The 25,638-nt window shown below is 48.6% G+C and overlaps 1 protein-coding gene across 5 annotated transcripts in view; it reads right to left on the reverse strand.

Moving 5' to 3' along the window:
* Nucleotides 1–2,615: 2,615 nt before the first annotated feature.
* Nucleotides 2,616–25,638, reverse strand: part of CNDP1 (carnosine dipeptidase 1) — a 42,306-nt gene continuing 19,283 nt past the window's right edge. For 3 of the 5 annotated variants that reach the window (XM_067015322.1, XM_067015318.1, XM_067015319.1), the window contains 10 exons: nt 23,839–23,988; nt 23,115–23,277; nt 22,335–22,423; nt 18,516–18,716; nt 16,069–16,153; nt 11,821–11,981; nt 10,573–10,737; nt 8,975–9,116; nt 5,716–5,863; nt 2,616–5,541 (listed from right to left, as the gene is read on the reverse strand). In XM_067015322.1, the coding sequence (XP_066871423.1) occupies nt 5,475–5,541; nt 5,716–5,863; nt 8,975–9,116; nt 10,573–10,737; nt 11,821–11,981; nt 16,069–16,153; nt 18,516–18,716; nt 22,335–22,423; nt 23,115–23,277; nt 23,839–23,988 (1,371 nt within the window). In that variant the 3' untranslated portion in view covers nt 2,616–5,474. The remainder of the gene's footprint in view (nt 5,542–5,715; nt 5,864–8,974; nt 9,117–10,572; nt 10,738–11,820; nt 11,982–16,068; nt 16,154–18,515; nt 18,717–22,334; nt 22,424–23,114; nt 23,278–23,838; nt 23,989–25,638) is intronic. The other 2 variants (XM_067015320.1, XM_067015321.1) reach the window with 1 other exon arrangement.

Genomic DNA, 25,638 nt, shown 5'->3' on the forward strand with positions numbered 1-25,638 from the left:
TTTAATGAATAGCTAGTTCAAGAGTGTTAGTCTTGGATGAGAAGGTGATGAATTTCTCAACACTTAAGAGTAGCTAGCACCGTTTTCCATGTTGAAGAGGCATTCTGTTGATTTGTAGGAGATTGATCTTGCTACCTTTCTTACCCTGGGAACTGAGTTAACATTTCATCTTCCTTCTTTGAGCAGCGAAATAAAATCTTGAGTTTATTTTTCAGTTCCCCACTATGCAGTATTTTTAGGGTAAAGTTCCCGTCTTTCCTCATTCTGTTAATAGAAATAGAAGAGGTTCTAAAATTTCTAAGCCACAGTAATAGTGTCTAATACTGTTACTCTCATTAAAACATTTAAAAGACTGTGTTCCATTAGATAATACTAACAGCGGTGATAGCTGTGGTTTATTAAGCACCTACTACGTGTCATGCAATGCTCAAGAGAATCCAAGAATATAGGAAAAATTTGTTTTTCTGTGTCTTATTAGGAAAATTTATATATAATATATATGTATATCCTTTATATATATATATATATTTTTTTTTATATACATATATATATAATAAAGCACCTTTGGAGCTTCTTTAAGACACGTTTGCCAAAGATGATGTCTTTCCATTACTTCTGGCCTCCATTTTTTCCTGATGAGCAGAGGTCATTGAGATGTTTTTCTCCCTTCTATGTTTCCCTATATGTAATTTGTCATTTTTCTCAGGCTACTTGCAAAATTTTCCCTGTATTTTTGGCTTTCAGCAATCTGATTGTGATGTGCCTAGGCATGATTTTCTTCATATTTATACTATTTGGGGTTTTTGGAACTTTGAACACCTGTAAATGTATGTATTTCACCAAGTTTGGAAAATTTGGGACCATTATTTCTCCAAATACTGTTATTTTTCACCATTCTCTCTTTTTCTTTTGAATTTCAATTAAATATATATTACACCTCTTGATATTATACATAACTGACTGAGGCTCTGTCCTTTTTTGGTTTGGTTTCATTCTTTTTTTTCTCTCAGACCTTCAGATTGGATTTTTATTGATCTATTCTCTGTGTTCCCTGATTCTTTCTTCTGTCATCTCCAATCATCTGTTAAAAACAGCTAGTGATTCTTTTGTTCTTAATTCAGATATTGTATCTTTTAGTTCTAAAATTTCTATTTTGTTCTGTCTTACCATTTCTGTTTCTCTGCTGAGATTCCCTATTGGTTCATTTACTAAAGGCATGTTTTCCACTGTGTCGTTGAGCAAAGTTACAATAGCTGCTTTGACCTATTGTCTGCTGATTCCAGCGTATGAATCATCTTGGGGTTAATCTTCATTAATTTGCTCTTTTCTGTTGATTGTGAGTCATGTTTCCCTTCTTCCTAAATGCCCAGTAATTTGGGTTGTATCCCTGGATAGCTGAGTAATATCACGTAGAGACTCTGAATTCACCTCTGTTCTTCTGAAGAGGTTGGTTGTTGTCGCTGCTGTTTTAACAGGCAGTTGTTCTGGCTGTACTCCTATTCCTTAACTTTGTCTCTCCTCTCATGGTAGCAGCTGAAGTCACATTCAGTCCCCTCAGCCTTAGCCAAGAGGCTTTCGTCCTCCTCACACAGGCATGGTTCAGAGGTCATCCAGAGACTTAGGCAGAGCGTACAGAATGTGCTGCTTCCCCTCTGTGACTGTCCTTTCCTGAACCTCTTCCCCTCACCCTGTACTGGTGTAGGAGCCCTGAAGTCTGCCTTCCAGTTTTTCAAGTGGGGTTTTAAATAAAATTTAGATAGCTGCCTTTATTTAACTATAATTATTTAAAATTTGAAAGGAAGCATTGGTCATTTTTGGTGACTAACCATTCTTGATGACTCATTTACTTTAACAGTGTCATTTAAAGTTCTAATTTCCTTAAGTTAACATTTTCTGCCACTACACTCACATGCCTACCTACAATAACGATGAGAGTAGGCTAGGACCACTTAACCACCCACGGTATAGAATTTTAAATCTAAGTTCTCTTTGAATGCTGTTTTGGTGAATTTCAATGTGGGAGGTGAGATGATGTAAAACTTTATATTTTCTATTATAGTCAAAGGCATAATTTCTCTGACATCTTTTTTCATTCTCAATAAGAAATTACACTAGAATAATTTTTTAAATAAAATTTTTCCACGTAGTGACAATTTTTTTTCTCTTCAATGTACCTAGTCGAAGAAAGCTCAGAAGCATTTATTTACTTATCATAACTGTTAAGAAATTATAGTCATTAATCTGTTCTCTTCCACATCATGCTGGAAAGAAAAAGAACACATTGCTTCAGAAAATCTGTATTTCTGGCTTTGTACTTCATAGACTGATTGAGCCTTGGGACAGCTGAACAAAGAACACCCCCAAGCCAGCCTTGGCCTCCCAGAGCTTGCTTCCCAAAGAGGAAAGTTGTTTTGATATAGTAAAGAGGGAGATTATCTTTCTTACCAGTTAGGTGGCCTGCAATATAGATAGAATGCAGATGTTACAGAGCTGGTCAGTGGAAGAACAGAAATGATAAGTGCAGGTATTAGGCATTGGTTTAAGTTTGCTGCTTGTCATGAACGGCAGTGCTATTACAGATAGATAAGGTAATTATGCTAGATTTGACCATAGGTACATTTCCACTGAAACAAATATTTTATTTCATCTTACATAATCAAGTCCGCAGCTCATTATTTAACTGTTTACCCATTGCATGTTCAGTTAGTATTCAAACTTGAAACATAAAATTTAAAAATAATAGCTAGATGGCATTGAATACATATAACACTAGATACTTTAAATAGTATAGTATTTAAAAATCATGTGGACCTATCATAAAATGATATTTGTTTGGGGGCTTTGTTTTTTAAGTGAGAGTAACTTATCAGTAGAAGTGAGAAGCCAAATACAACTGTGTTATTCGTGAGCTTCCTTCTCACTCCGTGTCTAAGAAACTTACTGAGCACACATTATGGACCGGGCACTATGCTCAGCACAGCGTCTCCTCAGCTCAGCTGGCCGTCACCCTGCAGGAACCGCAGGTCGCTGTTACCCAGTCTTCTGACTGCTCAAGAGAAATCACTTGGGTGAGGTCTGCTGATTTTGAGATGCTGGCATCCAATTCAGAAGTGCGTAGAACAACGTCAAGGCCACGTGAAACACACTGAAGGCAGCCGTATGGGGCTCACGGCTGCTGGTTTGTGGCCCCTGTGCAGACAACCAGTGCTGCCTGGGAGGATACACAGGCGCTGTTATCAGTCGATGGCACCTCAGCATGACTTGTTTCATGTGCTTTTTCCCAGTGCTAGCTGCTCCTAAGACAGTTTCAACTAGGAACGATGTGAGGCAAAGGGCGTAAAGATAGATGTCCAGGCCAGGGAAAGCCCAAAAATGCAGCTGTGGAACCAAGAGGAGGATTTTAGCGTGCAATATTGAGCACCTACTGTGTGCAGCGCACTTCACTGGACCCTGAAGTACAGAGATGAGTTGGAAATGGAAGACAAAGAGATTGGAGATAGAGAAAATTTAAAAATTTTACCTGGCCTCCTGGCCAATAACCGGGTAGATTTCTATCACCCGTATGTGTGTAACCGCCCTGAAAATACTTCCCTTCTGACTCCAGATCACAGCAGAACCTAGGTAGGCACCTGGCTTGGGGCCGGGTAGAAAACCCAGATGGACCTGGGAGAGCTGGGGACACTCATCGTGACCCCTAGAGGCAGAAAACCATGGCTCTGCACCCAGACATTCCAAGGTTGGGATCTCCTAGACTCAGTGACCTCAGCCTTTGTCCTGCCTTTCTTGCCTGGTGGTAGCTGAATAATTAACCAGACGTTGCAAGTCTCAGAGATTCAGCAGGAACGTAGATCAGTGAATGAGTAATCTTATAATTTATCTGCTTGGTAAAACTCATGTTACATTGCTCAGGAGTGGTTACAATACATTTTAACCAGCCTTGTTAATTGACTAATATGAACACCCTTTAAAAAATATAAATGGGGATCGTAAACTTCTTGTATATTTAGTTCTTGAGACCAGTTAGGCCCCACAAAATCCAAAATGTCTAAAAGATTCTATGTAATCTGGCAAAGCACAAACCAAGCTTAATAGCAAAAAAAAAATCAAATTCCTGCCCATACTCAACAGACAGCATTTAAATGTTCTCCAGCATCAGAGGAAAAGTGGCTAAAGCCTCAGCTGGGTCCCGTTTCTGTGACGCAGTTCAGGACAAGGCGAATTACTGGCCCTCTGGTCCAGCCATTTTAGATGAGGTGCAGCAAGTTTTAATACTGACATTTCAAGAACCCATGAAGCAGTGGAATGTGTTATGCTTGTTTTTTATTTAGAATCATGAGAAACGTTCTTAACAAACCTTTAAATTCTTCTCCATTAATGTGAACTAAATAATGAATTTATAAAGATTAAATCAGTTTGTTTAAATATACTCAACTGTAGAAAAATTGCATTTTTTTGTTTGTTTACACTGTCAAATCCAATCAAGCCAAACAAGATGGTTAACTAAAATGATTAATGAACACAGCATTAGCTGACGGCTTTAAATGTAGAATGTGTTACTGATGTCAGGGTTGATTAGCTTTCTATCTAAAACCGATGCTATTAAAAGCTTTGAGCAATTTATTAGATGTAGTCACTGAGTGCAGTTCCAGCAGGGTGAGAGAAATTCTATCAGGATTAATTCTGCTGTGGCGAATTGCCACGTGCACAGATGTTGAAGGGAAAGCGAGGAGGCCTTCACTGATGGGGCAGGAAGAAAGAAGAGGCTGCAGGCGGGGCGGTCGGTTGGCATCAATTGCAGCAAAGGTAAAGAGGCTTAGAACTTAAAAAGTACTCATTTTCACACAAGGAATCCCAGATGGCATAAGGATATGAATAGTGATCATTTCCATTTCAGCACTTTTGAAGAAGCAGGAAAAATAAATGAAGGGGAAGCAAGAGGTTAATGCGGTATCATGCTTCCGTAACGCCTCTGAAAATGAGCCCCCGGGGAAATGACAGTAGGCAGCGCTGGAGACCAACGTGTTTGTCAATAAGGTAAAGGGCACAAGTGGTAAAAGCAGGGGTGATGTAGGATGGACAGTCACCGGGTGGGGTGACTGCGTGTCAAGCACTCAGAGGCGTAGAACGCAAACTGCAGTGATTACGCCCATCAAGTTGCAAGCGGAGACTCTCATCAGAGACTCGTCCTCATCCTGAAGGGTACCGCGAGTCCAGGCCTGGGGCAGCCGCAGCAGGACTCAGGGAAATCAGGTTGTTGAAGGTGGCTGTGGCTTTAGAAAGGTGTGCACAGTGACACAAAACCACGTCCGATGTCTGCGCCTTGGAAATATTTTATCACTGGTCCCAATGTCCAAGGGAAGACATTATTTTGGGGGCCACATGCCTCTGGATAGTTAGATCTTATTCCTGCCCAGCGTCGTGTGCGAGGCGACCTGTCAGTAGGGCAGACCTAGGCTGGAAGGCTCCTACCATGATCAGTGCAGCTTAGCCATCTCTAGGAAAAAGGCAGCAAATAATTTGGATCCCTCTATGTAATTCCACCTAACAAAAGAAATAGAGAGAGACACCGTTACTCCCATGCAGATGACAGAGGGAAAGTAGTCTGCAGTTTAAACAGGAAGCCTTGATGACAGAAACGGCATCTGAAGTACGCAGCCTGTCTGCAGGTCACCGGTGTGGGGAAGTGAGCGGTGAGCGCCTGCTGGCCGCCCTCACCTGTTGATTTTCTCATTCTGAGCGTGCTCTCCATCGTCAACAGCGCCCAGCGGGAGCATCGCCACGCTCTTCTGCATGGTGTCCTGGAGTATTTTGGCAATGGGTATGGTTGATCCGTCTCGGATCATGTCTGGCTCTGTCCCAAACACTGAAACACAGGAAGAGAAGGCATTGGAATAAAATAGTGACAAGACTGCCCCCAGTAATCTCCTCAAATGTAGTGTTTGCTTTGTTTTTTTCTTCTTCTTTTTTTTTAATCATTGAATTTGATACTTGGGTTCAGTAAGCTTCTTGATTTCACATAATTTATACTCTAAAATCATCAATAGTCAAGAAGAAAACTGGTTGCCTTCTTTACAATTATCTACTTTTAAACTTTTTTTTAAATTTTGGTCATGCAGCATGTGGGATCTTAGTTCCCCAACCAGGGATCGAACCTGCGGCCCCTGCAGTGGAAGTACAGAGTCTTAACCACTGGACCGCCAGGGAAGTACAATTATCTACTTTTTAAAAATATTTTTAAATTTGCATTTTGAACTAATTTTATACTTACAGAAAAGTTGCAAAAACAGTACAGAGTTCCCATATATCCTTTACTTTCCCTAATGTTAACATATAACTATGGTACAATTATCAAGAATAGGAAATTAACATTGGAATAATATTATTAAGTAGACTCAGACCTGATTGGAATTCTACCACTTTTTCCCTTTTTCTATACCAGGATTGACTCCAGAATCCCACACTGCATTTTGTCATTGCTCTGAGTCTCTTCTAGTCCGTGACAGGTTCTCAGCCTCTCTTTGACTTTCATGAACTTGACCCTCTTGTAGAGTACTGATCAGTTGTTTTGTAAAATGCCCCTCAGTTTAGGTTTGTCTGATGCTGTCTCATGACTGGAGGAAGTCAAGCGTATTTGGCAGGAGCGCCACAAGATGGTATGTACCCACTTTGATGGCGGCTTCATGAATTAAGTATGGGGAAGGTGGGACTTCTTTGCTTTTTTGTTTGTAACCAATATACAAATAAATAAGTGTACTCAACTGCCACCTGAATGTCTCAGCATTTGTGCTCAACTTCCAAGGTATCCCAGGAAATAGTTTTAACGGATGTCCTAGGGTCTGGGAAGAGATGAGTTCAAACCTTCTAGGCTAGAGGACAAGTTGCTGGTGACGGAGCTGGAGTGAAAAATGAAAGTCGCAAGAGAGAGTATGCCCCACCTTCCTTATCCACAGAGCAAGGCGTGAATGTGAATGAATAAAGGTGATGGACTTTGTTAGCAGAACTGGTCCAGCACACAGGCCCAAAGGTGGCCATGCTTTCCTGCAAGAGTACGTCAGGCCTCGACAACCGCACGCCTCTCTTCAGTGGCACTACATTTCTCTTCCTAACCCGTCTTCCTCTTTTCTTCACTCCAGAATTGGCAAAGTGCTGCTACAGCTGGGACAGTGGGAATGGTTATGCAGAGAAGCACGACTCTAGGTCTTGGACTCACCCTGTGATTGTTAATGTCTGTGTCCCTGTAGTGATAATCCTGACAGAGAGTGAGGGCTCCAAGGAGGTCTGGACCCCCAGTGCCAGCTCCAGCATCTCTGGGGCTGTGGCCCAAGGCCCAGCTGTCACATAGTTCATAGTCTAATAAACACTTGCCAGTGGCTTCCCGCCTAACATCTGGAGAGATCCCAAAACTCCCCCTGCTTCTAAGAGAGCCCCCCCCACTTTGCAACTGTTGGCAGTGTCCCATTCCTGCTACAGAAAAGACTGGCTGTTCCTTCTCCCCGGGCAGCCAGAAGCCCAGGCCTGTGTCCCTGCTCACCAATCATGTATCCTGTCCAGGACTTTGAAATACGTGAAGTCAAAACAGGCACCGCTGAGGAAATTACAAATAAAGCTCCTCCCTACCTCTGGAGAAGCAGAATGGCATTGTAAAAAGACCGCTGGTTTTAGAGTCGGATAGGCTGGAATTGAGTTTCTCGTGTGTTCTGTAGTTTTATACAAGGAGCTCATAACCAGGAAGCTCCTGCAGTGGAAAGCTCACATGGCCTGCCTTGGGGCTGTCTGCACCAGCCAGGCAGTCCGGGATGGGCTTGGGAAGAACAGGACCACACACAGTAATTGAAGACCCAGACCCATGCCAAGATAGGTCCATGGTTAAAAACTCTCAGGGGAGACTCTATGTTCACCGAAAACCCAAGCAAGGACGGTCAAGCTTACACACACACACCCCGTCCAGGGTGAGCGAGGCTCTCGGAGCGAGGCCTTTATGTAGTGGGTCTCGTTCTCCGCTTCATGCTGACCCGAAACCATTAAAACCCACACCTCCTGTGACCAGGAAGAACAAGTCCCTGCACGGCGGTCCCGTGTCAGCTTGCTCACTCCACTAAATTTTAGCTCCTTCATTTTTAATCCCAGAAGATTTCCTTTACTTTCATGCAAGTTCAGCTGTGCCTTTAAAAGGATGTTTTCAAATGTCGCTCATCATTTCCAGGAGTACTGGAGGTTTTCAAGTCCATCATTTTGCCCCAAATTCAAATCTCCTGGTGTGAGCTTAAACCCTGGCTTTGCCACTAATAGCTGGGTGCCCTTCAGCAAATTACTTAATCTCTTCAAGCCTTAATCCGTAAAACGGGGGAAAAGCTGCCGGGAAGACTCATGAGGTAGAGCGCTGTGTGCGGTGATATGGCCCGTAGAAAAGGGAGAGTAGATACTAAAGTTTTAAACTCGCTGCTGTATCCACTGCTCTGCCAGGCACCACCCGCTCTGTAATCCGGAGATTGTCGCGCACAGTGGAGGAAGTCAGAAAGAGAGAAGCACACACCGCGTGCTAACACATATACATGGAATCGGAAAAAAAAAATGGTGCTGAAGAGCCTAGGGGCAGGACAGGAATAAAGACGCAGACGTAGAGCATGGACTTGAGGACACAGGGAGGGGGAAGGGTAAGCTGGGACGAAGTGAGAGAGTGGCATGGACGTATACGCACTACCAAGTTGTAAAACAGATAGGTAGTGGGAAGCAGCCGCATAGCACAGGGAGATCAGCTCGGTGCTCTGTGACCACCTAGAGGGGTGGGATCGGGAGGGAGGGTGGGAGGGAGGGAGATGCAAGAGGGAGGGGATATAGGGATACATGTATACGTAGAGCGGATTCACTTTGTTATAAAGCAGAAACTAACACACCACTGTAAAGCAATTATACTCCAATAAAGATGCTAAAAAAATTTTTTTTAATAAAAAAATAAAAATATCTGAAGTCCAACCTGTTTTGATGGCTCTTCTGGCCGCAAGATACTGATTATCTCTAATATTTGCAATCCACGGCTGCAGTCCTAGCGTCATAGATACAGTCATCTGGTTGGAGCTGTTTCTTTTGGAGAATATACAGTCAAGATGCTGCCTCACCTGAAAGGAACATTTTCAGGTGGAAAAGAAAAGCTCCCGTTATTCTCTCACGCCGCGAACATGCAGTCGTCTGTCATCAAGGAACTGATGACACCTCAGCCCAACCACTTCAGGTGTTTTGCTTTTACCTTTGGTTCTTCTGCAGGGGTGGCGTGGGGTGAGCAGGGGTCTCCAGGACGGGGAGCTTCGCCAGCGGAAGCAACACCAGCTCTCGGTCCCCTTCTGTCCCCAGACCCTCCAACCCCAGCTCTGACCACCCCCCCCCCATCCTCACCAGGGCGTCTGACTGTTACCGTTTGGTTATTACGAATTTTGGTAATTGTGAGACACAATACAACTTCCGCATCTGACGATCGATCACTCTTTGGGGGGCTTACCAGCACCTTAATGACTCTTATGGGGAAGACCATGCCTTTGGAAACTTCTGAGAAGTGGACGCAGTTCCAAGCCAAGCTGTGAAGGACCCTTGTGGTCAGCGCCCTTCTCTTCCTTGGCTCTGTTCCAGCCGCTACTAAGGAAATCCTCCGGGAACAGCTCCATACTCTAAAATAGTCCTGCCAGGGACTTCGCTGGCAGCGCAGCGGTTGGGACTCTGTGCTCTCACTGCCAAGGGCCCAGTTTCAATCCCTGGTCGGGCGACTGGGATCCCACAGGCCGTGTGGCGCGGCAAAAAAAAAGAAGAAAAAAATCCTTCCACTATTTGCTTCAACCACTATTAATGGATGCCTGTCATGTGGCGGGAACTGTTCTGCGTGCTGGGGCCCCTGCCGTGAGCAAGACCGGGACGGTCCCGCCCTCGGGGATGTATATGTTGTAGACAGAGGGACAGGGAGGGAGGGAGGGAGGGAGGGAGGGAGGCTGGAGAGTGTTTTAGGGTGTGATCAGCACTGAGAAGACAATGAAAGGGTCAGTGGGAGGGACGCGGGTGGGAGAGGTGTTTCCTGAGCTTATTTACGCAGAGTCTACTTTCTGTTAAACTTGAGGTCAACTGATGACTGGTGGATAAGGGAGACACGCACTTCCTCCGGATAACGAACGTTTTCATTAAAATGGCTGCTTTCAGAGTGTAGATTGCAGACATCACAGACAAACCGATGACTGCAGCTTGAGATTTCCCAGCTCAGCCCAGCCGTAGGCAGTTACCTTCTCCATCTGGGAGTAAAACCAATCTTGCCTTCATAGCTACCATGTAATTGTTTAAAATTTCCCATCACTCCAACTCCAAACCGTTAACTTCCCTACTGTCATGGCGTATAATGGAGCAAAGAGATTTTTACCGAACAAAAATGTATCAGTTTCTTGACATTTGTTCCAGTCCCTTTTGTATTGGAAAAACAAAACAAAACAAAACAAAAACATACTTCAGTGCGGACAGCTGAACTGCCCGCTAAACTGTGGTGTGCGGCGCTCAGAAATGGCGCTGCCACGGGGCGGGAGGACAACGCGCGCTGGTTACCTGCTTCTCCACCACAGACACGTCCATGTGAGGGGCTAGACGGATCGAGAACTTTCCTATCACTCGGCCAGGGATGACTGTTTTGGCTCCAGGCTCGTGAAACGCGCCCTCAATCCCATGAATAGAAAGAGATGGGTATCTCCACAGGTGCATTAGAAGTTCCTCCTAAAGCAAAGTAAAATCATTTCACTATACAGACGAGTGTTTAGTTAAAACCCAGTTGAATTATATTGCTTGTATCACCACATCTGTGACACCATTCATGACAAGTTAATTACCACCTTACTTAGATACGTCTGGACTAATAGTACAGGTGGACGTTTCCCTCAGGACCTGAGACCCTCTGCTGCCTTCACCTGCCAAGGGCCCCGCACCACTCCAGCTCTGAAGTTTGCAGTTAATAGATGGCAAAGGGGCCCTTTCCAAAACCGGGGTTCAATTGTAAATGTCTATCCCCAGTCACTGCCATGATAACATTTATGCTAAATGCATTGTATTTTCCAGAAGGTTTCAAAGAAATCTACAGACATTTGAGCCAGTGGCCACCAGAGAGCTAGTCTGAGGCAAGAGCTAGTCTTACTTCATAAGAGTAAACTCCCCACTTGTATCTGGCATTTCTCCCTCTCCTGGAGCGTCCGCCCAGGAGCCAGCCAGACCTACCAAACACCACAGCAGGCAAGGGTTTTTTTTTTGTCTGTTTGTTTTGGTTTTTGTTGTTATTTTAAGGAGGAGGAGAAGTAGAAGGGAAAAGAACGAAATCTAAATTTACCAGTAGCCAATGCTTTGGGCTCTGGATTTACTTACTACACTCAAACAGCAATGTAGCAATTTACACACTAGCCCGTAAAGCTCTTGGTTTTGTCTTTTAAGAAGTGAATAATTAGGGGTCTTGGAGCTGAAATGATCTCAGACTATTCTCAACCTTTAAACAGATAGGAAGCCCAGCTCACTGGCTGAGGGCTGGCGTGGGGCTGAGTCTCGTAAGCCGGTTTGGAAACGCACGGCTGTGAAGTGAATCGCTGCCCTGTGGTTAGACGCCGGAGGCCAGTGGCAGACGGACCCCAAGAAAAGGGCCAGTTGATCTAGACCACGAGGACCACGAGGTTTCGTGCAGAGAAACCTGCCCCTGATTAGCACGTGCTCGCAGCTCTGAGACATGCAGAACAGCAGCCCATAGCAAACCAGGCACTGGGAAAATACGGGTTTTCACCGTTCCCCTTTCAGGCTACCCGTCGACGTGTGACCTACCTTGGTGTCAAACAGAAATTTCTTAACCTGGCTGCTGTTCCGGTACTCCTCAAGGTCCAGGTCGATGGCTTCGTATGTTCTCTTTTCCTCCGCTGTAACAGGAGCCACGTGGTCGTAGATTCCAGGGATCAGAATTCGACCAGAAGAGTCCACCAGGCTGCCTATGAGAGACACACAGGAGGCAAAGGCAGCTGGAAGCTACAGATGCGTGGGGTCCTGGCCCCGGGCCCTACGGCAGAGCCACCTGTCAGGAGCTCACGTCCCAGAGGTGACAGTGGGAGGAAGAAGCCGGTCACCAGGAAGACTCGGCCTGCGTCAGACCTGTTCTAACGTCCGCCTTGTCGACAGAGGGATGGAAACGCACGGCTCTGCAGCCAGTTACATTTGGAGTGACTTACCTGTGTTACACGCAAGTTCTCAGCTACACTCTTACATCATAAACAAGGTTCCTTTCTTAGTTTTATCTTATCCTGAGTTAAAAAGTAATGGGTTCATTAGAAAACAATTTTAAATATCTATGTATGTGACTATACGTACAAACCTGAGAAACTGAAAGTCATTGTTCCTTCTCAACCTCTCTCCCCTACACACACCATAATAATATAATAAATACTCATCTTTAATCGAAAACATAACAGCCTTGAGGTCTAGTCTACGACTACACGTCATAACCACGAAAGCTTTCGTAGTGGCGAAGCAGATACACTGCTCTGTTATTTGTGGAAAAGTTTGGGGATCAACAGCAATGAGCGAAAAATCATCAGTGAGCATCCATAAAAGAAGCAGATGCTGAGATTGGGTAAACACGGCTTGCTGTCTTGAGAAAGGACTGCCAGTAAAGGCCCAAGGCAACCAGAAAGTAGACTAAAATTAAAATGACGGAAATGTCTCCAAGGCAGCTAAATTCATCTTTAGTCCATCTGGGGCCTTCTATTCAAGTGAAGGCACTTCATAAAAATATATGCCACATGCCTCATGTGATAATAACCTGACAGTGTCAGAAAATTACTGTGAAGCGCTGTATTTTCAAATCTTTCTGTTAAAGTCGACAACTGCAAAGCACGGGGCGGAGGGCCCCGTGAGACCCAGGGCATCACACCCGGCTGTGCGACACCTGCCGTGTTCTGGACGCCACACGGACGCAGGGGACCCACCCGCACCGAAGACCCCGCCTTCCAGCACGAGGGCACATCTCTGACCACATGGGGCTGAATAACAAGCGTGACCCCATGAGTGGACGGCAGGTGGTTCGGCCTGTGTAGACAGAACTAAAGACACAGTAAACATCCCACCAAAATCTGCAGGGTGGCAGTCGTGTGAAACGTAAGCCAGCACTTTGAGACGATCACAGAAGGCGAAGCCCTGAGGTGTGAGGGTGTCAAGGCAGCAAACCATGAGGAGAAGTCTTCCCCGCCCTGGTTCTCAGCCACATCCTCCGAGGCCCCCCTCCAGCCCCCGCAGGACTTCTCCAAGCCTTCTAATTAATAAGATTAGCATGACCCTGTGGGGAACAGACAGGGACCCCCTTCACAGGGTGTAACACACACAGAACAGCAGGATGACACCGCCGACACCACCGCTTGCTCCCAACTCGACGCATAACGTCAATCAGCGGGCCTGCTGGGAGAATGTCTTAGGATGACGTACGTGATCATTTCTAGTTTGTTCAGCTGCTTCACCAAATGCTCCATAGCTCGTAAGGTAAAAACCGCAATGCAACTACCATTAAAGAATATTCATTATAAAGAACAAATTAAAGACTCTATTATATAATATACATTCACTATAAACTCCGAACAAAACTCTAACTGCACTCCGGGGACAGTACTTGCAGGTGCTGTGTGCGTATTGGCCTCCCTGTGGGTCCTGCGTTATGAATTCCCCTCATTTAGCCCAGTAAAGTGCATCATAGCTCAAATAAATGATACAAACTCATTAGTACAATTCAAGTCAAAAAATCAGTTGGGCACCAGACGACTGGGACTGGCTATCTCTGAGTTCCAGGCCACCCCGTCACCCTCACGGAAACAAAACTTCAAAGCCCCACCAGTGCCACAGTCACTGAGTCTCCGCTTTCGCAGGTACCCCTGAACTTCCGCTGCCGGGCTCCTCTGCAAGGACAGAGCTGCAGAGGTGGATGGGGGCAGGCCCTGCTCACGATCCAGCCTGACAGACAGGTGAAGAGTCAGCTGTGGGCCCACGTGGGCAGGCGAGCCCTGCGCCAGCCGAGGCCGGTGGTGAGAACAGAGGCGTGTGTTTGAAACGTCAAGGTGAAGAACAGGAGAGACCCGAGCTACTCCAGCAGCCGCAACGCTCAGTGTCCGTGCGGGGGTGCCGGTTTAGCTGGTGTTGCCAGACGTGACCCCGTAACGGGGGCAGCGGTGATTCAGACAGACATCCTAAGCGAATGAGCCTGTGGCCTGAGCAGCTCACCCTCTCCGGCAGAACTGCCCCAGGGCCCAGCCCTCCAAGTGGCTTTAAATCACTGCTTTCTCAGGATGGAGGCAGCCTTCCCAAGGCGGGCTGGAGGAGTGATTATTTGATTTGTTTCAAAAATCAAAGAAAGTGAAACCATGTGCTTTTCGTTCCTCGCATGAGCCCGATCTGGCTTTTCCTAGCAGGGCAATAGGCGCTTGCGGGGCTAAATGGGATTCTATGCCTGGGTGAGACCACCAGTCTCCCAGGATGCCGTGCGGCAGTCATGCTCAGGGGGGATGGGGATGCGGTCCCACAGAAGTGGTGATGCCATTCCCAGGGGGGAGAAAATGAGTTCTGGTAAACTAGAGATTATTTTATCTCTCGCCCCACCCCCGGCAAAAGAATGTTAACTTGCATGCTATCTGAATTCTTTGGAAACAATTTAAACACTTTAAAGAAAAAACGGCTTGTTGTTTTCTGTCTAAAAGTGTCAAGCATGGAAAATATTGTCCAAGAGTTGTATTTTAGGAAAACTAGAAGGCCGTAAAGAATAGACAGATGATAGATGATAGATCAAATAGGTAGATGACAGATAAACAGATGATGGAGAGGATAGACAGATAGGTGGATGGATGGATGGATAGGTGGATAGATAGATGGATTTAATTGGACAATGAGGGAACAGGAAGCTCTAGGATAAAGGTGATACTGAAGACCCAGAGGCGGTGGTTCCCTGTCGGAGGCTGCCGAGGCCAAGGGGATTCGGGAGGGCGTGGCTAAGGTAGACCTGTGTCAATATGGAAAAAAGAGAGATTTTTGCTAATTGATCCCCAAAGAGGGAGTGCTTTTTGGCAGTTTGCCCCAAAGGGGCATGTTGTAAAATTTGCACAAAGTTGCCCTTGGGATATCACACCTGGCTGTGGGACACAGCTAATCAGCAGACCTGCTGGAAGAACATCTTAGGATGTACCTGACCATTTCTGGTTTGTTTATCTGCTTCACCAAATGCTCCGTAGCTCATAAGGTAAAAACCGTAATGCAACTACCTTTAAAGAACAAATATTCTTTGTTCTTCAACGGTGAGAAAGGTGAGAAAGATCCAGGTACTGCGAGGTCTGAGGCTCATGTAACCTGAAAACCTCTTTTTTAAAAAGAACCAAATTGTGACTCTGAACGCGCAGTGTCCCTGCCAGGACTGTGCAAGCGAGGCCCTGGAGATGAAGCCTCCTTCAATTCTGGGATCCACCCGGAAGCTGGGCTGTCCGAATGTAGGCAAGAGCTCCAGGTGAGTCAGGTGGGCAAGCTGGCTCTCTGGAAACGCACACACACACACACACACGCACACACACACACACGCACACACACACACAAAAAAAAAATTCCTGCCGGCATCCACCATCCACCAGGCCCACCACCTGAGGAGGTCACGGGCAGCGGCAAAGAGCAAACTCACTGCCGTCGCTGAGCCACGTGGGACCACGGGACTCACAGGAAGGAAGCCGAGAGGTGTGGGGAGATTGGGCACCAACTCTGGATGCTTCTCCAGAAAGGTCTCTCTGCCACTTTCCTCAAATACAGCCAGATGTGTCACAACATCCAGTGAAAGGAAAGAGGGTGAATTGAGGAAGGGTTTCAGTCCACGAAGAGAAACAACGTGGACGTGATAAGCCTAAGAGACGTTTACCAAGGGGGAAGCTAAGACCGTGGCCTTCCTCCACTCCACCCTCATTCGGGGCTGGCCTGGAAACCAAGGGGGAGACAACTGAGGCAAACAGAACTACGTTAGCAGACTCCTTGATGCTTAAAAAGTGAAACGAGAGAAGACATTACCAAGAAGAGCGACCAGATCCGCCATGGGTTCGTTAAGGATCCCACCAAAGGTCCCCGAGTGGAAATCCTGATCTCTGCACTTCACCTGCAAGACAGGGGACGGGGGGCAGCTGCTTTCCGCTGTGGCTGCTCAGAGACACCCTTCACCGGGCGGCAGACCCGCCCCGGGGGGCCCTCAGGGCTCAGCTGGCGTTGTCACCACCGTGCTTCTGTCACGCGATGTGCAGCGTCTGCCCCCTACGTCTTCAGGTCCCACTGAATTCCCCGAAACCGACCTCAGCCCCAACCTTGCCACCAACAGCGCCGAATCCCAGACCACCAGCCCCTCCTCGGCCTAACGACTGACGCGTAACGCAGTTGCCTTCCTCTTGGTTTCACGCCATCTCTTGCTCAGCCCTCCTTCCAGAAAAATTCTCCAAGAAACTTTCTTCTCCTTGTCCTTTTCCTGCCTTCAGGGCCTTTCTACTTACGTCTCCTCTGATAACTTCTTTTCTGTCTTTTCGCCCCCCAGCTTAATCCTTGGACCACTCTACACACAGAGCTTCAAGGCCCACGGGACTTCCTTTACAACCTCCAGACTCTCAACGCTTCTTCCGTAGGTCTGACCTTTGACCTACTCACAAGACCTAAAGCTTCTAGTCGCTTACGGTACATAACACTTTGGTGCGCTCCCAGCTTCTGAACTTGAGGAGGTCTAGAAGGGAACACCTTCTCCTACAATTACTTCCTCCTAGCTTGCCGTTTCCAAAACAAGGAGAGATGCCAGTCCTATAAATCTATCCCCTTAAAATGATGGTGGGGACGTCCCTGGTGGTCCAGCGGTTAAGACTTCGCCTTCCAGGGCACGGGGTGCAGGTTCGATCCCTGGTCGGGGAGCTAAGATCCCACACGCCTCGCGGCCAAGAAACCAAAACATAAAACAGAAGCAATATTGTAACAAATTCAACAAAGACTCTAAAAATGGTCCCCATCAAAAAAAAAAAATCTTAAAAGAAAAATGACCTTGGATTTCTCCCAGGCACACTACGTCCAGTCGGTTCCCCAGTGCTAATGAGTTTGGGCTTTTTAATTCTCTCTGACCCATTCCGTCTCACCTGCCCGCTGGCCCTTCTCTGCCTCTATCGCCATCTTTAAAGCCCTGCCAGGCGAATGTTGCATTTAGTCACTGTAGCTCAAGACCTCTATCTCATCAGGCAGTGAGCTAGCAAAGCACGCTGGGGTTGCAGAGCCCCACCTGTGAAACCTTTGCCGCCGATCACACCTCCGCTCGCGGCTCCCCTCCTCCTGGACCCCGTCACGAGCCCGCCCTCCCCCGTTCTCGGCCACAGCGAGACGTCCAGTCCCTCGACCCATCCAAGACCTCCCCACCTCTCGTCCTCCTGTCCCTTTTTCTCCCCATTCAACCTGAATGCCTCTGTGCAACCCTTCAGCCTCTCCATTGGCGACGTCTTGACTGACTTCGTGTCCTTCTCCATCACGCCGTCGCGCACAGCCTAAGCCCTGGATCGACCCTGCCCACTGGGGCGTCTCCACCGCCGGCTCCTGAGCACAGCTGCAAACGATATCCCGCTAGCTCGGACAGGGGACTACACACCCTAACCGGCCCGCCGGCCACTTCTTCATGCCCACCTGTTCCCCACAGAGACCACTTCCAGCACGTCTCTGCAGAGAAACTTCCTTCTGACTCAGCAGTAGAAAGAGGCCAACGACAGCGCGATGTTCCACGGCCTTCACGCCTCGGAGCCCGCCCCGCTTTTGCAGCTGCCCGGGGCGGGGTGTGGGGGGGGACCGTTCCCTGCTCAGGACGGCACCCGCCCTCCGGCTCTCATACACACCCCCTCCCCTTTGCGGTTTCCAGCTGCTCTATGAGGGAGGACTTTCTGATTCTAAATTGCAGGCTCCATCACAGCCTGTCTGCATTAAGAGAAAAGGAGCAGGAAGCGGACTCCGTGTCAGGGAGGCACTCGAGGTCGCTTTCAGTGGCCCTGGGAGGATGACCGGGCTCGCTTCAGAGGTAAGGAAACAGCCTCAGAGGTTCAGGTGCGCTCAAGGCTGTTCGTCGGGTGAGCCAGACCTCGGGTGCCAGCCTTGTCAGTGCTGGCACCCCTTCTCTTTCTGTCCAGGACGTGGCGGGCAAAGCAGGCAACGCCCGCTCACAGCATCCTCAGAACCCGATCAGTCTCCTTACCCCAGTGCCCCCGTGCCTGCCTCCAAATTTCACAGCTGGAGTTCCTAAAACGTGGTGAGTCACAAACCCCTCTGAATCTTCTCTCCAGAAAAACGCACACAGCACATGCGTTCACGGCTGGGGGGCTTCATGAACTCCCCCAGTCCCAAGACCCCGTGATCCCCCGGGGCCACGCCCCCCGGGTCGGCGTCTGCTCTCTGTCCTCCCCACCGGGACCCCAGCACGGATCCACCTCCAGGCGGCTGCCGTTGGCACGCACCTCCACCATGAAGTAGCTGTTCCCTCGTGTCCCACACGTGAGCGCCGGCGTCCTCCGGCTGATCCACAGGTTGTCTGAAATCACGATGTAGTCTACGCTTGAGAAGAACCCGGCCTTCTCTTTCTGGACAAGTTCCTCCAGGGCAAGAGAACCAGCCTCCTCCATCCCCTCGATGACAAATTTGACGTTCACGGGCAGATCCTGAATTAACAGTGGAGCAAACCACGCTGTCAAAAAAAGTGGACACCTTGCCCTTTCACCTTTTAAAATCCAGGATTTGTTTGCATGTAACTTAAATATACTGAATTATTATATACATTCCCCAAAGCTCTGTTTATAACGAAGGAGTTTTAACTCAGGTTGTGACAGAGAATTCAAGGTAATGGCCAGTGAGCCATCAACCTAATACTGATGACGGAAGTTCTGGGCAGGGCATCCCTAAAGAAAAGGCTGCGTCCTCCATACGGGGTTCCACTCGGCTCCTGCAGAGAAGCCCGTTCCTCCTTCTCCCCAGAAGGAATTTTTCCAGAAAGTTTACTCAATTACAAATCTCTTTTCTGTCCTCAAAAATCTGAGCATGATAAATGAGAACTCTTTCCTTTGAAAGGTTGTCTAATGTTTAAGCCTCAGGATAATTTTCATTTCAAGTATCTGTTATTTTTCAGCTACGAGTTCAATCTGCCTTTTAACTTATTCAAAGGCTTTGATCTTGCAGCAAAAAGGACCCTGAGTTTTTCTCTAATATTAGGACATGGAACAGTGTCTTTAAAATTTTTACAATGTGCCTTTCCCCCATTTGGATTTGATCTTTTTGCATCTGTATAATTTATAACTTCATGTCTTTGAGAGCCGTGTGGAGAAGAGAGGTCGATGGCTTTTCCTAGAGCATGAGGCGCGTGCAGGGCTGGGGTGAACAGTTCTTCTACGCAGACGAGGCAGTGCAAACACACTCATTAGCTCTAATAAGTGGGATCGCCTGGCCCCAGATTAACAAAGGCAGGACGAGTGGAGGATTATGTATTAGAAGATGTGACCTTCGGTCATTCCGCTGTTTAAGGGCATCTGGGGATAACAAGTTTTTCAATGCATTCCTTGAATACATTTCTATGTGTCTTAGGAAGTTAAACTAAAATTCTGAAACCTTAATATTTGAAAGCTCTTGATTAACATTTAACTAGAGAACAATTCCCGAGAAGTAGCTGGAAAGCCTACGAATTTTCTGGCAAAATGTGATTAATAAAATACAAGTCAATAGCTATTAAGTGTTGGAGGAGGACGTGGGGCTGGCAGCCAAGCCCGGGCTTTGGCCTCTGCTCTGTCCCTTGACACCCAGGGACCTGGGACCGGCCATTTCGCCTCTCGGCAGCCCACTTCTCTGTTAATACTTGCTCTGCCTCTTGGTAAGACGACCCAGTGAGGTGACGTACGTTTACGTGCTCTGTAAGCAAGACAGAAAGAGGGGATTGAGGGCAGAAGGGAACGAGGAAAGGAGAAACCAGAGCTCATAAAGGGCCTAGTACTAGCAGGCTCCAGGGAACCTTTCCGTAATCACTGAATCCACTCAACAAGCCTGGAGATGGATATATGATCGCTCCGAGATCATGGATGAGGAGAAGTGAGGCTCAGGGAGATGAACTGATTTTTCTAAGGGCAGTGGGGATTTCTTATGTTTTGTTTGCGATTACATGTTTCAGAGTTTTCAGAATTTTAAAAGCAAAGCCGATTTTGACCTTTATATAGGACCTGTCTTACAAATATTGCTTTCCTCTTCTTAAAGGACAGAAAATGAGAGAGAGGGGGTGGGACTTGGGGAGGGACGGAGGGAGGGGGAGAGAGAGAGAGAAAGGACGGAAGGGAGGGAGGGAGGGAGAGAGGGAGGGAGGAAGAAAGAAAACAGAGAGAGAGAGAGAGAGAGAGAGAAACCAAGGGCTTATTTAGGGGAGCGCCATGGACCAGAGGACAACCTTGCAGCGGCCAGCAGGGCCCAGCCAGAGAAACGCCCTGACTCCCTAAGCCTGTGTCTTCCTCAGTGAGCTAAAGCAGTCAAGTCGAGAGCAGTTAAACCCTCTCTTCTGCTTATGTCTCAGGAGACAACAGACCCATGAGAGAGAAGCCCCTGGAGTCTGATGAAATCACCTCCAAGGAAGAAAAATCGCAACATCACGACCTGCTCGAGAGACAGGATGTGGGAGAAGCAGCATCAAGGACTTAAACCTCAGGCAACAACTGGGCTGCTCCACTTGTCTCGTGGACAAGTGGACACGGTGCCCGGAGATAGACCCACCCCAGTCCTCACCAGACAGGCACATCCCAGCCTGACCTCGCGCCCCTCTGTCTCGGAAGGAGTGTGCTGCCCCCAGAGTCTCTCTGGGGACGGGGTGAGGATGGTTGGCAGGGGTTTGCCCTGTGACTGCCGACACGTCCCTTTCTGTCCATGAACCCGACAAGTGGGCCCCACTTCCTCTTAAATGCCCAGTGTTCCAAAGTGCTTAATTCAATTCAGCCACACAAGTAAGATGAGGGAAAGGTAGCAAGGCTGCACAGTTTTAAGGTGACCCCACAAACTCCTTCTGCACCCCCAGGTTGCAGAGCCCATACTCTGTGGATCCCAGACTGGAATGGGCTGGGTCTCATCCCTGGGCCTGGTCTCCCTGGCGCAGGCTCAAGCTCACTGACTAGCAGGGCCATTTCTGCATGAAAGGGATGGAATCACACCATCAAATCCACCCAGTGTTAGAGGGCCGGCGCCCATATCAACACCCTCACTTTTGCAGAATAGAATCTGAAGCCCAGAGAGGTTAAGTCTCCCACCCATAGCCACACAGCTAGATGGGATTCTGTTTGGAGTGTAAGCATTCTCATTACCAGAAGAGAAAAGAGCAGTGCGAGATGAAACCATCCTCGAGAGCACAGAAAATGACACAGTTTTAGCTGGTGGTCTGAGAGAGTAGCCCTCCCCTCAAAGCTGCACCCCACCATAACCCCTCCTTGGACAGACTGAAACCACTTCCCACAAGAATGGAAAGAACTCAGGGATTCAGACAGAACATCACACCCCAGAGATCGCTATCCTGATAATTTGCAAAACAGCTAATATATTTCCTAAAGTGTATGTCTGTCTCTATTAACAAAACCATACTTTGTGATAAGAAGGACGGGTTGCAGATAAAGAAGACAAGCTGAGTAAGCTGAAGATAAAAAAAGACAAGTCCCAGCAGATGGTGATGTAGCCACAGGCTCATCATGTTTTTTGTTGTGTCACATTGTTGCATGTCAACAGCACGGGATCAAGGTATCACCCTGCCCCAGACCAGCTGGGTGGCTTTGAGTACGTTCCCTTCCTTTCCCAAGCCTCTCTCTCTTTATCTGTAAAATGCGTGTGATTGTAACACATTCCTCTGCAGATTGCTGGGAAGAGTAAAGGATATCATGTAGCTCAAAGCCAGCTGCCTCCATCACCATCATCACCATCATCACCATCATCACCATCATCACCATCATCACCATCATCATCACCACCATCATCATCACCATCATCACCATCACCATCACCATCATCATCACCATCACCATCATCACCATCATCATCATCATCATCATCATCATCATCATCACCATCATCATCACCATCATCACATCACCATCATCACATCACCATCATCATCACCATCATCACATCACCATCATCATCACATCACCATCATCATTACCATCATCACTATCATCACATCACCATCACCATCACCATCACCATCGCCATCACCATTGCCATCATCATCGCCATCATCATCCTCGCTCCCAAGCACAGCCGGCACCTACCTCGTCCAGGGCTCTGAATGTGCTCACAGCGTTGATCCACGCTAAAACAGGGCCTTTGTTGTCTGTTGTTCCTCGGCCATACAGTTTGCCTTTAAAAATGGGGGAAGAATGTTCAGAAAAGCATGGACACCTCTGCCAAGTTGAGTGAGCCGAAACCAAAGGTAGCTTTACAGGTAACTGTTTTAATGGTGCTTTCTATTTTTCTAGGCAGAAGGCTTGCTCTGAAATCACAAAGTATTGTTTCTTATGTACAAATAGTATGCTAGGCAGCAAACGTAAGCTAATTTGAAATATACAGATCCCTTTGGCCTTAACAGTAATTAGCGATTTTATCCAAGTTCATTGAAGAAGACCCGTGGGTTTGTTGCAGAATGTCACCTAATATAGCCACTCACTCTGAGATTTTACAATTAGCAGGACAATGAAAAAGGGTGTATGTGTCTCTCCATTAACCTTTCTTTTCCTTGTCTTTATAAAACATAATTACATTTGGTGTTTTTAAAAAAGAAAATATGTGACCTACACAACTATTTTCCTCGAAACCCGAGAACTCTCCTCGTGCGGACTTAATTTGCGCAGGGGACAAACGTTCATGGTTTCTTTCACAACTGCAAGAAAATCAGCCTCATTGGACCAACCGGTGGACCACGAGGGCAGCGTTCTCTGCACTCCTAACAGTGACAGGTCAGGCCTGGAGCCCGGGGCAGTCACATCTCGAATTCTTAAGCCCTATGAGCAGTCCTTCACCCACGGAAGAGCCCAGCACGAGGTGTCACTGACCGTCCACCTCCGTCAGCGTGTAAGGGTCCGTGACCCACCCATCCTCCTGCCTGGCAGGCTGCACGTCCAAGTGGCCGTAGAAGCACACGGTGGGCTTCTTGGGATCATTCCCCAGTTCGGCCAGGATGATGGGAGGTATCGGAAGGCTCTGGCCATCAGGCAGCTGCAGACGGAAGATGGATAACTTTTGTTGAAAAAGAGCCATTTGGGTCTTCCAGAAAATTCAAAGACACGGATGGCGTCAGGAGTCTGTTACTAGGTCCAATCAGGTGCACACAGTCTGTTAACAGACTATTCAGACTCGTCAGTGCTAAAGCAGGCGACACTGGGAGGGTGGATTGAAGATCCATCCACTCCCGAGGGGCAGTGATAAGCCTCGATTCTGATGAGGGCTCGGGCCCTTTGAGAAAGGGGCATTTGAACTTAGGGGAAAGAGCCATCTGGGAGAAATGTGAAGCGCGTGGAGGACGTGAACAGCACAGGTGGGGGGCCTTCACGTGCCCCCTCCACCGTCCCCCCGCCCCCCGCCCCGGTCCCGACAGGGCGAGAGGTCGATGCTACAGCCTCCTGTGGGATGAGGTGGAGATTTTCGCCCTTACTGGGAATCGCGACGCTGCTTCTGCCGAACGCCAGGGCAAGCAAAGCCCCACCCTGCCACCGCGAAGGGAAGCCTGGCTGATGCCCAGGGAAGTGGCAGCTCGGAGGCGGGAGGGGATGCCAGCACCTGCTGAAAACCCGCATCCACCAAGTCCACGCGGGCTCCCAGGAGCCGGAGCCGGTCTGCGGCCAGGCCCATCATTCTGAGCAACTCTTGTCGGAGACGCGGCACGGGCTGAACCGAGTCGCTCTCGACCGCCACCCACTCCTTCAGCGTCTGCGAGGAAAGGCGACAGGCGGTCAGCACGCGGCTCATCCGCATCCACTCTTGGGGGCGCACCTCGCCGGGTTCCCAGCACCCTCATCTGACCTGGAGACCAAGCTGGCAGACACACGACACTCACAGCCACTGGCCGACAGCTGGAGGCGTGATCAGGAGCCCAGAGGCCAGCGACGGCTGGTCAACGCAGGACGGGACGGTTGGTGGAAGGCCACCTCTGAAGCCTGGCCTGGGCCCCTCTGCGCCACCAGGCTCACACAGAAGGCGCGGGTCCCCGCCCGCCTTGGGTTTCTAAGAACTGAGAGCAGCCACCCCTCGAGGGCTCGGTTTCCCACGAACGTCCCTCACAGGTCACTCCGATCCACCTCACGGTGGCCTCAGCTAGGCTGCAGGACCCCCCGTGACCATCCCGTGCATTTCAGCTCTGAGGTCCCCCCCGCTGCACCTGCAGGACCCGGGAGGGCATGTAACCCCGGGTTTGAACTCAGGGCTGGCCAGGCAGACAACCCGAGTTCCTGGTCCTGGCTCTGCCCACGACCAGTGGGTGACTTCGAGGACATTCCTGAAGCTCTCTTAGCCTCAGCTTTCTCCACTGCAGGAGGGGCGTGAGGCCCCCTCGCTGCGGGTTATGGCGGATGTAACGCTTTGAGACAGTAACACATGCACATTGTGGCCTTTCTCCCCGGTTCCCGGCCAGCGCTCCTAAAACTTTCACAATTTCCTAAGTGATAAGGTACTAGGAGCATCTCTTGTTCTAATATTTGGTCTCGATGCCGGGTCCTGGCACAGAGCTCTTAATGCCCTCGGGATTTCCCGGGTGAAAAGGCAGTACAAAAACGTACTTTTCTTCTGGTGAGGAACTCTGGAGGCTCCTGGGCGTGTGGGCCGGTCACCAGAAAGACCGAGCCGTGATCAGACGCTCAGAACATCCAGCCCCAGCTCCCCACCTCGGGGAAAGGACGACGGGCTGGAGATGGAGCTAAGAATCGGTGATGCCTACGTGACGAAGCCTCCATAAACATCCCTGAGGCTCGGGGTTCAGAGAACTTCCGGGCTGGGAAGGGGTGCCCTGCAACCCACAGGACAGAAGCTCCCGCCCCAGGCAAACGTGTGGAAGCGTGTCCCTGAGTTCTGCGAGCCGTTCTAGCGAACGATGAGCCCGAGGAGGGGTCACCAGAGGCCCCGATCTGTAGCCGAGTCAGGCAGAAGTGTGGGCAACCCAGGGACCCACCCCCGGCTACTGGCGTCTGAGGTCGGCCTCGGGGCAGGGGTGACACTACCTCCAGGAAGACAGTGTCAGAGGCGAGCCGCGTCGCAGGACACCGGCGGGGCCCACAGAGAACTGGAGACTAGCTTGTTGTGCAGGAAGCCCACACTCTGGGGACAGAGGAGGAAACACGCCTTTCTCGGGGAGGACCGAGTAAGAACGTACACGCTGGAGACCCAGGCCGCAGCCTCGCCCCGCGGGTGCTCCGCAACGGCTGCGGATTCTCAATGTTAGGAACAATCCTTCCCATCCCAGGGTCCGTGCCTGAGCTGCTGACACTGGGACAGCCGCCGTGTTTATTAAAAACCATACATGTGACGTTGGACTCTACTTCCTAACTTATTTTAGTTTGATTTCTATCCTGGTTGTAGCACTTCTAT

The sequence above is a fragment of the Kogia breviceps genome, chromosome 15, assembly GCF_026419965.1.
Source record: "Kogia breviceps isolate mKogBre1 chromosome 15, mKogBre1 haplotype 1, whole genome shotgun sequence".
Classification (NCBI taxonomy): Eukaryota; Metazoa; Chordata; class Mammalia; order Artiodactyla; family Physeteridae; genus Kogia; species Kogia breviceps.